The 14,166-nt window shown below is 42.3% G+C and overlaps 1 protein-coding gene across 5 annotated transcripts in view; it reads left to right on the top strand.

Annotated features, from left to right (window-relative positions):
* nav1a (neuron navigator 1a) overlaps positions 1–14,166 on the top strand; it is a 69,596-nt gene that overhangs the window by 28,012 nt on the left and 27,418 nt on the right. For all 5 annotated transcript variants that reach the window (XM_028408859.1, XM_028408860.1, XM_028408858.1 and 2 more), the window contains one exon: positions 765–1,106. In XM_028408859.1, coding sequence (XP_028264660.1) covers positions 765–1,106 — 342 coding nt within the window. The remainder of the gene's footprint in view (positions 1–764; positions 1,107–14,166) is intronic.

The following is a 14,166-nucleotide window of genomic DNA, read 5'->3' as shown; positions in this document are numbered from 1 at the left end:
TCTTGGAAGTTTAATGTGTAAACAAGATGTTATATATCCTGTAAAAAGAACTGTTTAGAGAAGAAGATTTATACAAATTAAACAAATAGATTTGTGAGCAAGCAAACAGATTAGTCTATATTTTACTGTTACTCTATATACATAACAAGCAGAAAGCCTGCCAAAATGCAATGCATTCTAACAAGATGGATAGTAGCCTCTCTGTTGAATTCCCTACACTATTTTCTGTATGTTTTGCCTTAGCAGTAGAGCATTTCCTCAAAAAATCTCTTTATTAGATGTTTTTGTGAAGATGATCCTGTATCCTGCTGACAAGATTAGTTTTAATGTGGCAGGCAAATGCATTGGCTGTCACACAGTTTGAGAGCCGCTAACTTTTAATATGCTAATTCTCATCATTCTCAGTCCATGCACCAAGGAATGAAGTGCCGTGCTGCATTGGAACAGGTTACACACATGATTGCGATGTTAGTAATGGTGATACTTGTAGGTGATGTAGACGGCAGGCTAACGGATGTTTGCTAAGCACTACATACCACATTTACAGATCATATATTACTTTTGTATGTGAAAATATGCAAAGGCATGAGAGACATACATGTATATACATCCCAACTAATCCATGAGCCTTTTCAAAAAGTCTTCTCTGTGAAAAGGGAGGCATGGTGAGGAGCGGAGGAAGGATAATTAGATGGAGGAAGCAAGTTCTAAGTGTCCCTCATTGCTGTGAATACTTACCTCCTTTCTTTTTTGTCTTTCCCTAGTTGTGTGGAGGGGACTATGTGCTATGACAGCGATGAAGCTGCTGCCTTTTCAGTTTCCAGTCTGTCCAATCGCTCCTCTCCGCTGTCGTGGCGTCAAGGTCAGGCTAGCCCCCGTCTGCAGGCTGGTGACGCTCCTTCCACAGGTAACACGCAGTCCGATATTCCTCTCCGGATCAGCCACACTTCTCGCGTCCACCTCATTGAATCGCTGGACGACTCTGATCCGTCCCTCCTGAAAGGAGATTACCTCAGTGACAGTGACCTCGGTGGAAAGAGTCCAAATGAGGACGAAGATGATGATGATGATGATGGTGATGATGACATTGATGATCTGGGGAATGGGTGAGTTATACTTTTCTTTTATTTGATAAACACTGGTTTTTACCCTACTTCATCAACCTATCAATCAAGGAGTATGATGCTGCAGAGTGTAGAAAACAGAGTACTTGTGTCTCATAATGGTCTGAGCATGTCTTTGTGAGGTGATCCTGCCACCTGCCAATCCGACAGCCGCAGTCAGGCCTGCAATCAGAGGTTTACCACCACAACAAAGCCTTGATCAGCTGGTCTGTAGTGCATCATAGGTCCTCCTCATAGTGTCAGCTGTAAACCCCCCTCCCATGTGTAGCTGACTCTGATACAGGCAGAAAGCAGGCCTCTGGCAGAGTCTGGTAATGATGTCACTATTATTGAGACCTTCGCAGAGATCATCCTGTCATTCAGCATGCGTGCCTGCTGGCTTTGCCAGCAGCCTTCCATTTGGAGGACCCCTTGCTACGTTGGCTCACCAGATGCTGCTGGCAGAGCTAGAATGCAGATGTCTTTGGAAAGCTGGTAACTTAATCTGCCCAGCCAATGAGGGATCAGTCAGAGCTGTCAAGGTCAAAGCGATGTTTGTTTTTAAGTAGCCATAGATTGTTTGGATCAAATTATTTAATGCTGAGATCACATCAGAAACAAACCATAAGTCATTAGAACACCAGAGAGGTGTTTGCTGTGGTAGTATTGCAGGTGGTTTATGGTTTCAAAACGGTGTCTGTCTTCTAGTATAGTTGGTGTCTTTAATACATATCAAAAATAAAGACCTTTCTGAACAGTTCACACATCACAACTGGCTGGTCTCCATGTTTCTGTGCTGTTTATAAGAGGTGTGTTGTCTTTAGCCTTCATCAGTTTTCTGCCTAATGAGAGTGAAATAATGCTCATCATTGTGGATGTGTTTGGGTGTTTGTCTGAGACTGTGTGGTGCCTTTATGAAAGAAGGTTGTTTTTCCGGGGGACAGGTCACACTGGTTGCTGTTGTTTGTGTTTAAATTGTTACTTAACTTTAACTTGTGACTCAATGTCCCTAAGAGAAGAATTACACAAACTGAAGAAATAAATAGCCTAGTGAAGAGTGATCCAAGTTGTGTTCCCTGGACATTGTTGGTTAGTTTTGGAGGACTTGCAGTTCTTGCCTCCGTATATGAGATATGACACAATATTGTTGACGCAGCTTCATGTTTCATGTGAACAAAAACACATTATCTCACCGTAAACTTTGATTGTGGCATTGTGTGTGTGAGCTCCACAGATCGTCCAACTAAACTTTAAAAAAAAAAAAAAAAGTTCTAGCTGGCCACAGCTTGACATCTCCATAGTAACCACAGAAAAATGTACCCCCTCATTCACCAGGAAATAAATTGCAACACAGTTTGAAATCCCTGTAGTGTTATTGTGTCTGGTCATGGCCTCCAATTAGTGGTTATGTAGGTTTATATTATACTTTGTGTGAGGAGGCCAAACAAAAGGCAACATTTGTTTTCATGAAAAGACTGAGAAAGAAACATAAAGTGTTGAAATGAGTTCTACAAGCTTGTAGACAGAGACAAAAAATAGACACATTTTGTCTGCTGTTTCTGTGTTTGCAGTAAAATTAAATTAAAGTTGCATCATGATTTCTTCATAATCCCGAAAGCTGCACTAATGGCTGGTTAAGATACTGCTAACATACATTCTAGAATGTATGTTACAGAGGTTCTGATTTTAAAGATTGTTTTGTCTATATAATGTCTAAAAAAGGTGAAGTGCTGTTTAAGGGGACCACTGCTCCAACTACCCAGTGTCATAAACACTAGAGGGCAGACTTGTGCTGCCTTTCCCTGATTCTTCGCTGTCCCCACTACCAGCTTGAAGTACCCCCATGCTGATGTTGTCTCCCTTATCTCATAATTTATTGCACCTCCTCATTCATTATACATACAGGCACCACTCCTGTCATACATAGGTCACACCACACTACCATATCTCATCCCAGCATATATAATACATAGGATTTTCCTTTATAAATTATGCATCACAGACACATGGGTTCTTTGTTTGGGTTCTGTATCTATCAGCTCTTTGTTCTTTTAAATGCAGATCAAAACAGCACCACAAAATGCTAATTTAGCCATAAACAAAGCAGAATTTGAGTTTTTTTGCTAGACTCACATCGACTCATTCACATGCTTTTACAGTTAAGCTCTACTGGTATGAGTCACAAAGGTATGTATAATATGACCTGTCTGAATGCAGACCCTATATACTCACACACACTCTGAGTCACAGTCCTTTATGTCAGTTATCCGTTTCCTGTGCTTTTCTAACCGGGGTCTCTTATGCTTGTCTGATGAGTTCCACTTACATCTGGAAGCAGACCCCTCCCAGGATCCCCCCACACTCTCACTCACACACACGTCATTCTCACCAGGAAACAGCGAGCAGGGTGACTATGAGGAGGTCATTCCCCCCAGAATATTAGGGTGTGGTCCCATGTAGGCTGTGCAGTGTAGAGTTGTTGTGCTTCTGCTTTCACTATTCATTTCATAGTAGGCAGTCTGCCCACCATTGATTATATTTGTTATCCATTTAAATATCACTTCTCTGCAAGCACCAGCAATCTAGTAAAGCACACCTAAATTGGTTAAGTGCTACACTGAAACATCTGTAGACTGCAGTCATCTTCAAGCACGACCTTTAACTAAAAATTTTCCCTTGCCCCTTGGGTTAAATTTAGTTCTGATTTCTGATTTTCTTCAGTTAGAATCATTATTTTGTCTCAGCAATTCTTTTTGAAAATGATATAACAATGATGTTTGCAATAGGCATACACACGTGGTGACGATTGAGTGAGTGTGCGGCTTGTTTTCTGCCCTGCTGGGCACAGACGCTTCAGCTTCTGGATGGAAGAGCTCCTGTCCTCAGCAACCTCCCATTAGTAAACGCACAGTCTCCATGGTTACGCTGCTAGACAAGCTGGTTCACTGCACTAAACGACTGAATTATGAGAACATTTCTTATGGAGCCAGACAAATGAACACACACTGAAGCACTTGAGAGTCAGCTGGTTTTAAGTGTTTTAGTGCCAGTCGCTTTCTAGAAAAATCATGAGCTGTTTCTTAGTGTCACTCCAGCACAGTATCAGGGAAGTTTTGAAAACAAATGATGCCTAGGATGGTTTTGATATTGTTAGTGTGTGCTGCAGCCTGTGACTGTGACTGAATATTTGGTCTTAATGAAGCACTAGAAGGTCATTGTCTGTCCCTTATCTGATGGTTAGTTGGCCATGTCCAGGGTCAAGCACCTTTAATTAGGTGAAACTCAATAGACCTTGTCATTGTCTCTAAACCTTATCTGCTGTCACACAGGGAGGCAGGGGAAGTTAATGAAAACCATACTCCTATATGTGAGAGTGTTCTGTAGGTCAGGCTGATTGTTGTACTGTAACCCCATCTACTGGCCAAAAATGAGAAGCCCTGTGACACACACACACACAGACACACACAACCTACATTCATTTAATCTGACAGTTTTGATTAATACATTCTTTTTTCCACATCTGGGTCTGACTTCCAGGTGATGACTGTTCATACAGTCATACACACATATAGTCACGCCTCCTGATGTGATCCTCAGAGGACACTTAGGGGCACACACACACACACACACACACACACACACACACACACACACACACAGTAGGTCTTCCCTCTTGGTACAACAGCCACGCCTTTAAACTGTGACTCATACTGTGGTCCAGTTACAGACCCTCTCCCCCACAAAAACACACAGCAAAGCCCTCTACCTCACTCTATGTTATTTTAACAATAGGATGTTATGGACACACATGTTAACATCTCGATTGTGCTCGTAAAGGAAGAAGAATATATGAATAGGAGTGTGTGTCTTTGCAGTTTTTTTTATAATAAGCTCTTTGATTTTGCTTTAGTAAATTAGACTCTGAAATCATTCTTGTAAATATTATACCATTGACCACATACCATGCTGGAGCTGTGTAATTCATTCTGTGTAATTCTGTGCATTCCTATTTTTCCAACTTGTTGTATAACAGTAGTTATTACAGTAGTAGTATGATTCAATTGATATGAGTAAGAGTCTGATATTAAAAGCCAATATCCCCCGTGCCACAGATATAGTAATAATAAATGAAATGCTGCTTGTTTATTACAAAACTTAAGTTATTTTTGTGCTATATGCAAAAGAATTAAAATTAGTGACTGCCTAAAGTGTGAAGAATGATACTAAAACTCTTTGCAGCACAGGGATAGTCTTTTGATGTGAATGTTTTAAGCCATTATGATGCAGAAAATGGTTCTGTTTGTCCACTCAGTCGCATCACAGAAGATAAGCTTCTACATGCATGTGTTGTTTTTATTTTTCCTTCTGTCACTGTGTGTCAGAGATGGTGCGATTCACATGAAAAGCTGAGAAGAAGCAGATTGAGGTGCGGTTCAGGAGGCTGATGGGGCGTGTGTTGTTCTCTATCACACTACCTGCTCTTCTCTGGGCCTCTCTGGCTCTGTGCGCTTCTCCTTTGGCTCTGTGTGCTCGGTGTGGCGTGTAATCAATTACTTTTCCTGTCGTTATGGAGGGAACTTGACTGAGTGGAGCAGTGCACTCTTTTCTTTGTTCCAGCACGTGTGGAAAAAACACAAAATAGAACACCCACGGAGAACTCAAACACAGACACACAAAAGCTCTATTTTTGAATGAATTGGAGCCATTTGCCTTCATTAGCATATATGCATTTTATGCAGTTTAAGTGCTTTCTCTGCTTTATTTCGGGCAGAAATAAAGCATGAAAGCAACACTTTAGATTACATGATAATCACATGTAGGTCATAACTGGTTGCTGAATATGCATTTAAACATACTGTTTATCCACCTGGTTATTTTTCTCAGCGATGATGTAACAATCTCCAGCTGTAACAGCAGGACACTGCTGACAAACAATAAAGGCATTAATCTGTTTGTCTGCTAAAGTGGCACAGACACTCATTCACCCACGCACACATAGACACATAGACATACACACAAATACACAAACACATTAGAAGATTTAACAGAGAGTAACATATGGGGCTTCTGAAGGATTTGCAATCCTAGAAACCCCCACAACACCTCCTGTTTCAGTGAGAACAATGTCCTTATGTACCTTTTTTATTCGTCTGTTTGCTGAGGCTGTTTGATTGTGTCAGTATTAATGTAGTACATTACACTACATTGTTTACTTTGAGTCCAAACAGAGGGCAAACTGTGAATGAATGAGACTTTGACTGTTGTTTAAGAATATATTTGTTTTTACTTTTCTTCATCTGCCTGTCCCCCCACAATTTTTCACACACACACACAGTGGTGTTGATGTCCAAGTAGTCTGCTGTCCGTTGTTGCAGGAATGTGCTGACTTCTCCTCCTGTCGGTCTCCATGGATGTGTTTAGTTTGACTACAGGCCATTTCATTTTTGTGAAACATACTGATGTTGAGCAACAAACACATGTTCTGGATTGGAACTTGGGAACTACTGCATCCCTCGGACAGATTTTCCCACATTCTCCTTAAGAAGGAAAGAAAAGTTTAAATGCATCTCTAAACGTCTCTTTGTTGAGGGACATGATTCCAACCCAAGCAAACGCCAAAACCACTGTCACGGCTACTGTTGCCTAGACATGCCCCCCCATGCTGAGTTCTGGTAAATCCCTATGAAGGCGCTATGGCATAATCCCTCCTAATCTCTGGCTTCCTCTTATGGCAGGCTGCGAAAAAAGCATAAGAGAACTCAGAGACTTGGTCAGCAGTCTGCAAGGTCAAGGGGGTGTGGAGAGGAGGGTTATGATGGCTATAGTGTGTGTGTATGAGTGAGTGTGTGCATGCACAGAACCCCCACATAGTTCAGAGGGATGTGTTACCAGGTCACCAGGAAAGCAACAGAGTGCGTGCATGAGGGCTGCCGCAGCTTCTTAACTTACAGAGGTCAAAATGCCGTGACCTTTGCTCGATGACCAATTTCACCCCGTTTCCTTGAAGGGAAGAGGTGAATCCTGCTCTTCCTGGAGGTGTTTTGAATTCACTTTATTTTATTTTCTCATGATCCAATCTCACTTGACCTACAGAAGAGATAAAAAGAGACTAATGACCCGAAAACAACAACTGACAGTGAACATGAGACTAGAACAACAAGCATAGATGTAAACCATATAGCGATGACATCATTCAGTCAACAAACCTTCTATACAACTGCAGGAATGTTCCGGATTTTAATTATAGGTCTTATTGGACAATAAAAACAACAATAAATAAAGGTCCTCCTCATCCACAAATACAACAGCAGAACAAAAGAGCAGTAGCTTTTTACATTCTAACATAATTTCTGAATCATTTACAGACATTACTGTCTGCAGGGTAAACCCCAGTGGAGGAAGAACATACATTTCCAATCTTACCATTCAAATCTTACCAGCAGTGCTTTTTTAGCTCTTCCTTAGTCCCCTTTCAGACTGTACTCACTAAGAACCACTAAGATCCGGCTTTTGTCTGCAGTGGGAAAGGGTACTTGTATTACTAGTGGGTCAAATTACCCTGAAGTTTTTTTTCCTGTTCACCTCCATGCTTATTCAGCTTTAGTAGACATTTTTTAATCTGTGTCAAAAGTAACAGAAATACAGTTTGTGTTTTTTACTGTGAGTGAGACATTTTGGAAAATGCTTCTTTTTATTTACAGAAAGGGTTTGGAGGAGATGATCAGGTTCAATCCTCAGAAGATTGGTTCCCACAGCAAAATACATCCCCTTCCCACACACACACACACACACACACTTGCTAACCTTGATCTCACTCATATCCCCTCCCTCTACATCTGTATAGCCTTTAAAGAACATGCTGAGCTCATCGATAGGGGGTAAATGAAACTGCACGGTTAAGGACAAGCTTTTTGGGAGCTTGGTTGGAGGCCATCTCAAATCTACACTGCACATGCACTCATGACACACACACACACATTCATTCCATACATACAATACACACACTAAAGCCAAGCCTTGGATGTTTAACAGTGGGGTGTGACGGGGGTTTGTAATGCGCATAAGAATTAGCCATGCCTCCCTCCCATTGACTCCCACAGTGTTATTCTCTGGAGTTGTTTCGACGTTAGTCACACACTTTTCTCTCTGCCCTCCTGCCACCATTCTTCCTTCCTGTTCTCCTCATTAAACCATCTCTTAATCTCATCCTTTCAAGTAAGCACCAATTCTTCCAACACTGACATTGCCTCATTAGGAGACCCAGGCTAAACCTCTTGAACCATTTTCATATCTTTACTTCTTTTTAGTTGTTCTTTCCTCTCTGTCTGCAGAGAGAAAACGTTTTTTGAAATCTGGTTTCTGAAGTGTTGCACTTTACATTGTTGTCAGCACACTAACCCTTAGGAAGGGGGTTCTCCCCAAACAAGAAGCCTAATAAGACGCTTTTGATGCTCCAGACATGGAGGGTCCCTCAGTTAACTGCAAGAGCACCTTTTCAGACTGGAAATACACTTTGATGTTCAACTTTTGAGTGTGTCTCCATAAGGTTTTCAAGGCTGAAAAGCTTCTGTTGTTAGCAAACTAGACTGAGCATGCAAGCTGGTATGCAAACTGTGCTTTGGTAATTTGCCAGAAAATAAAATGAAATGACAGGTTCAGGTTATGACGTGGTGTCCGATCATATGGGAAAACAAATGTGTCATTCCAGCCTCAGGCCTAAATTATACTGTCGGAAAACCGCTCGATGTGGAAAACAGCACAGTTCTTCTTCTGTAGAGAACACATTCATATGACGTTGGTGTGCACCAAGAACCAAATTGACAAGCTGCTTTGTTTGTACAAAAGAAGAGCAGAGTAGGCAAGAAAGTGGTACATGCCCTCCATTTTGGTCTTCAAACACATGATGCACACATAGCACCCTTGTTGCATATTCAGAACTAACTGAAGGGCCATAGCAGACTCATGCATACTTGCTAATTAGGAAAGTAGAACAATATCTTTTTTAGAGGTTGGATTGAAAAAGCAGTTATCAATGGGAAGTAATGCAATAAATAAAAATATAGATGATTGCATGGTTTTTTAGACAATCTCTCCAACTAGGTGGGGTTTAAACATTGAAAATGTTGCAAACAGTTTAGAAACAAAAGAAAAAGGAAGGTGCCTGTTCAAATGGATCGACAGGAAGGAATGTGTGGGGGTCGCTTATCCCCTGACACATCCAGGGTTGCAATGTCCTTGAGCAAGACAATACTCACCTCCAGTTTCCTGGAGCGGCACGTGGCTGACCACTGCTCCGTTTGTGTATGTCTGAGTTTATCTCAGTGAGAATATATTATTAAGGGCCTTCAAATTCCACAAACACATGCTAGAAATTACAGTGAGACACTTTAAATAACACTCGAGCAGCAAAAGAAAATGCTTTGAAAACTTCAGACAGTGTGTGGGAGAGTGTATGAGTGTGGACGGGAAGAGTGCAAAGACATCAAACATTGTAGTGTGAAAGTATTTCATTGAGAGATATTCAAAGCTGACAGTTAAGAACCTGATAAGATGAAGAAAACCTGGTTTTCTAGTCTGTTAAATGTGTGCGAGGCCTGATTTTATGCTTGTTTGTGTTCTGCCTGCTTCTCAGCCAGTGTTGCATGTGTGTGTGTGTCTCTGTGTGTTCCTGGTCTGATAAGGGGGATGAGCTTTCCCAGGTCTGTTGTCTCTTTCATCAGCAGAGGAGTGACAGGTTCCCAGGGTCATATAGATGACCCTGCCTGTGTCATTACACAGTCACATCACCTAATTATACTGTCCCACTGCACCAATACACACACACTGTGCATTAAAACAAGCACTGTGGTCTAAGATGCTGAGTGAAAAGGAGTGTAACAGTGAAAAAAGAGACACAGCCTTTCATGAGAAGAAGCGTATAAACAGAAAAGGGAGACAGAGGGCATGTCTGGACATGAGTCAGCGGTCGAAGTCACTGCTGGCCAGACAGACGCAGAGCCCTGTCCAGCTAACCTTTCCAGAAACTCTGATGAAAGCTAACATAAATAAAAGCTCATGCCATGGCTTAGGGAAGATTGAAAGTGTGATTGTGAAAGTGTTGCTGTTGTGTGTGCACATAGAGACTATTTTCTCTTTATTAGTAACGCTAGGCAACAAGGATGGCAGCGTCTCCACACACCTGCAGCTCAGCATGCCAATGTGCCAATCAGACCCCAACACACACACACACAAGCACTGTGTGTCCACCTGGCTCTGCATGGTACAGAAAGCAGCAGCCTGAAGAATCCTGTCCTTGTTCACTTAAAAAAGAGTGTGTTAATGATCTCTTCTCTCTCTCTCTCTCTCTCTGGGAGTGTTTAACAAACTCTCCCATTTCTTTCTCTATCTACGACTCACACATTTTGTTTTTCCTGGCTTAAATAAAAAGACAGTGTTAATTATCTCTATTGCTCCCCTCCTCCTCTGTCTGTCTGTCTCTTTCTCACCCTCCATTCACTCATTGAACAGGCTCAGGCAGATCTATTCACTGGGGTCCACTAAAGTGTTTAAACACCACTGGATGTTGTGAGGGGGGCAAAGCCTGTGGCGGAGGGCGGGGGTGGACACATGATACCCACTCTGTTCCTCTGCAAGTCTCCATTGGCCCATGCACACTCTGTTACAATAGAAACACTGGAGTCATTTACCCTGCCTGCTTCATTACATCCTGATTGAGGCCTATTTGTGCCACCGATGGTTTGGCTATTAGCCAGTATTTCATCCAGACAGTGGGCGACTGTTGGATGATATTTATGTGTAATAAATCAAAAGCAAGTTTTTGTTTACATTTGAGAAAGTTATCTGTGGTGTCAGGTTCACCGTAATTAAGCACTTGTTATTTCAAAAGTGTAAAGTGTTTAAGTGCATGCATTCATAATGAAACATTATGCTTGTGCTACTGTTGCATGTTTTTGGAATCAATAGATCTCTTCTATAAGTTATGAGAGTGTCTTGCTAATTAAAGGGCAGCCAAATTCTGCTGAAGAAGGATCATTTTGGCTGCAGGGATTGTTCATTGCAACAGTCTTATTACATGATTTATGGAGTATTAAGACCATTAGGGAAGGAGCCAAAAGATAGTAAGCAAGACTCCAAAGGGACATGAAGACATGAAATGTGATGAAACAAAATGCTGAATCAATAGTCCAGTTCTGTTGCTCAGGGGACAATAGCTCAAAAATAAATTTACACTTTATTGTATAAAACTGCAGATACCAGGTGCGAGAGACTGGCAGCACTAGGCAGCGTTTCCACTTCGTGCAAAAAGTTAATACTTATTTCACGATTGGCACTGCTATTAAAACTTTTGACTGTTCACTTGCGTGACTTGCCATCAGTGTGTTGAGTGAGTGGAGTCAGGGGGCTGTGTCTTGCGCCTGGATTGGAGATTTAAGAGCGTGAAGATGTTTTTGACATGTCGCTTTGGAGAATTTGATGACTATGTGCTTATCTTGCGGCAGAATGCTCCGTGCGCTTTTTTGGAAGAAGGCGCAGCTGGTCGCGATCAGTAGTGGAAACGCGGTCAGGGGAAGGAGGAGGAGGAATTTGGGGTGTTGCCTTTCTATCCATGCCTCCCTCTTTTGCTCAATGCCTCCCTCCCTTCCTTCTTTGAACGCGTGTGTGTGTGTAGCCTGTGTGGGAGGGAGAGAGAGAGAGAGAGAGAGAGGGAGAGAGAGAGTGGAGGCACTGCGGGAGTGGGTCAGTCAGTCATCGCGGCTGACTCTTACAGGCGTTTCTGCCAGGTTATCAGCGGTGAGTGGATTCTGTCTACCTCTCGCTCACTCCACAGTCACAGAAGAGGGATATGCCAAACGGGAACAAAGCGGTGTGAAACTGGACGGTTGTAAAAATGAGCGGACGCGTGCTGAACGGGAAAATGCTGCAGCTACCGGCTCCGCAGCAGCGCGTGGGGAGGACAATGCACTTTCTGTCAAGGTAATGAATGAGACTAACCGCTGCATGTGACTGAGAGTGCCGGATGAGAAGCTAATTGACACACTGATGACATGACTTGTGATTGTCTGTGCTGCGAATGGCAGGGTTGTGCTGCAGGGACCTGTGCGTAAAAATCAGCAGCGTGTCTCATTGATTAATAAGAAAAAACCCAGCTGCTTGGTGGCACGTCTCATTGTGACTGGAATCAGATGAGGTTTTATAGGATGGTGTGTATCTGTCTGTAGTGTGGGTGCGGAGTATAGAGTGGGTGTGTGAGCGTATAGATGGAGCTTCTCTATAGAGACTATAGGCATACCTCAATGCGCAAAGCCATATGTTGAATCAGCACTGTCTTTTATTGTCGGCACAGACTCTTATCAGCAGGCGGGTCAGTGAGTGCTTAAAAGGAATCCATATAAGAGAAAACGCTGCACTGCATATCACATTATAAGAATAGTATGGAGTGGATGTAAATGCGTGCGCGTGAAGAGTGTGCGCGTTTTAAGTGTCTGCATTTCATGATCCTTTGGCATGTCCATTGTTTCAAGCGATGACAAGTGGCTGCTGGTGTTTGGTGGCTCAGCCAGCAGTGGCAGGTACTACATGTATGTATCTATGTAATGTGTGTGTGAGTGGGTGGGTGTGTTCGCATTGATCCGCTGCGGGACTGGACCGCATTCTACTGAACGGCTGACCTACATTCTAAAAAACGCCTCCTTTCCGTATATGCTGTGATAAGGCGAAAACCAGAAATATGCCCACGCCATGTGAGAGTTACCTAACTGTATGTCTTAATGTGTGGGCTAATTTACTTCAACTGATATGGGTAAATTGATAATGATGACAGATGGAATGTGAAGAAATGTGTTTGGATGAAAACACAGAAAATGGAGAGGCTTTGTAGACGCATTATACAACACAGACAGACAGAGATGCTCTTAGGGTATTGATTCAGTCTGTTTGTGGGATGTCAGTGGTTTGGGGGGGATGGCAGAGGTCGACTTTGCTCTTTTTGTTCGACTGATCCCTATAGCTTCCATTGACCCTTTATGTAAACCCATTAGAGCAGAGTGGCCCAATATCAGGGCTTTAGTTGACACACACACACACACACAACAGACATGAATGCTTTCATCATGTACACACACACTCACACACTTTCTCTGTGTGTTTGTGTTGGACATCTGTGCTTAAACAGACTGGCTCTCCAAAGACTGATAAACAGTCAAATACACACAAAGTGACCACATATTTCAAGAAAGCCACCAAATCATATGATGGAAGCCAGAGGTTGTATTAGTAAGAGCATGCACACGTACTGGGTGTGAGTGTCAAATGTTTAACGTGCATCATTAGTTAACTAGATCCAGCCAACACAAAGTTTCCTTTGGTCAGCTCTGTTAGTCATCCTGAAGGCAATCCAACATCAACTTAGTGTTTGTCCCCTTGTGTGTGTGTGTGTGTGTGTGTGTGTATGTTTGGGGTTATGTACTATGCAGCTTGCTCAGCATGACCTACCCCCTTATCTAGATCCACCCCTACTTCACAACATCATGCAGACTATAGTGACATCACTCATTAATGAGTATCATACCAAAGCCCTTCTGGTGTCTTTTAATTGAATAAGTGCTTCAGTCGGTGTGATGCAGATCAGGCTCCTGACGAGTTTGATCACTGAAAGCAGCAGGTGTGATTGGTTGTAGGTGTCAGGAACAGCTGCTTCCTTAGCAGCTCTGCTCAATTAAAAATGAAAGCTGTAATATTTTTGATTAATTTGTCATAATCAAACCCACCTGCACAAAGTCAACAAATTCACCTTACTGTTGAGTTAACCTGATCAGCCAATGGCCTTTAAATTTGATATTTTAGCGAATAATTACATGCTGAAGACAAATTTTAGTTTAAACATGTGGAAAGTTTTAATAGTTCCACTTTCAGTGAACATTGTTTTTAGGGATTTGGTGTTGTAAGGATAGATTAAGTTGTTTTGGAAACACACTTTGCTGACTTAGACGTTAGGAGGGTTAGAAGGGTCAGCATCCTCGCACCCTCACGAATCATGAGGCTTGAAGAGGAACTGAAACTCTCT

This window comes from Parambassis ranga, chromosome 7 (genome assembly GCF_900634625.1).
Source record: "Parambassis ranga chromosome 7, fParRan2.1, whole genome shotgun sequence".
Lineage (NCBI taxonomy): Eukaryota > Metazoa > Chordata > Actinopteri > Ambassidae > Parambassis > Parambassis ranga.
This window is presented reverse-complemented; position numbering and strand designations above follow the sequence as displayed.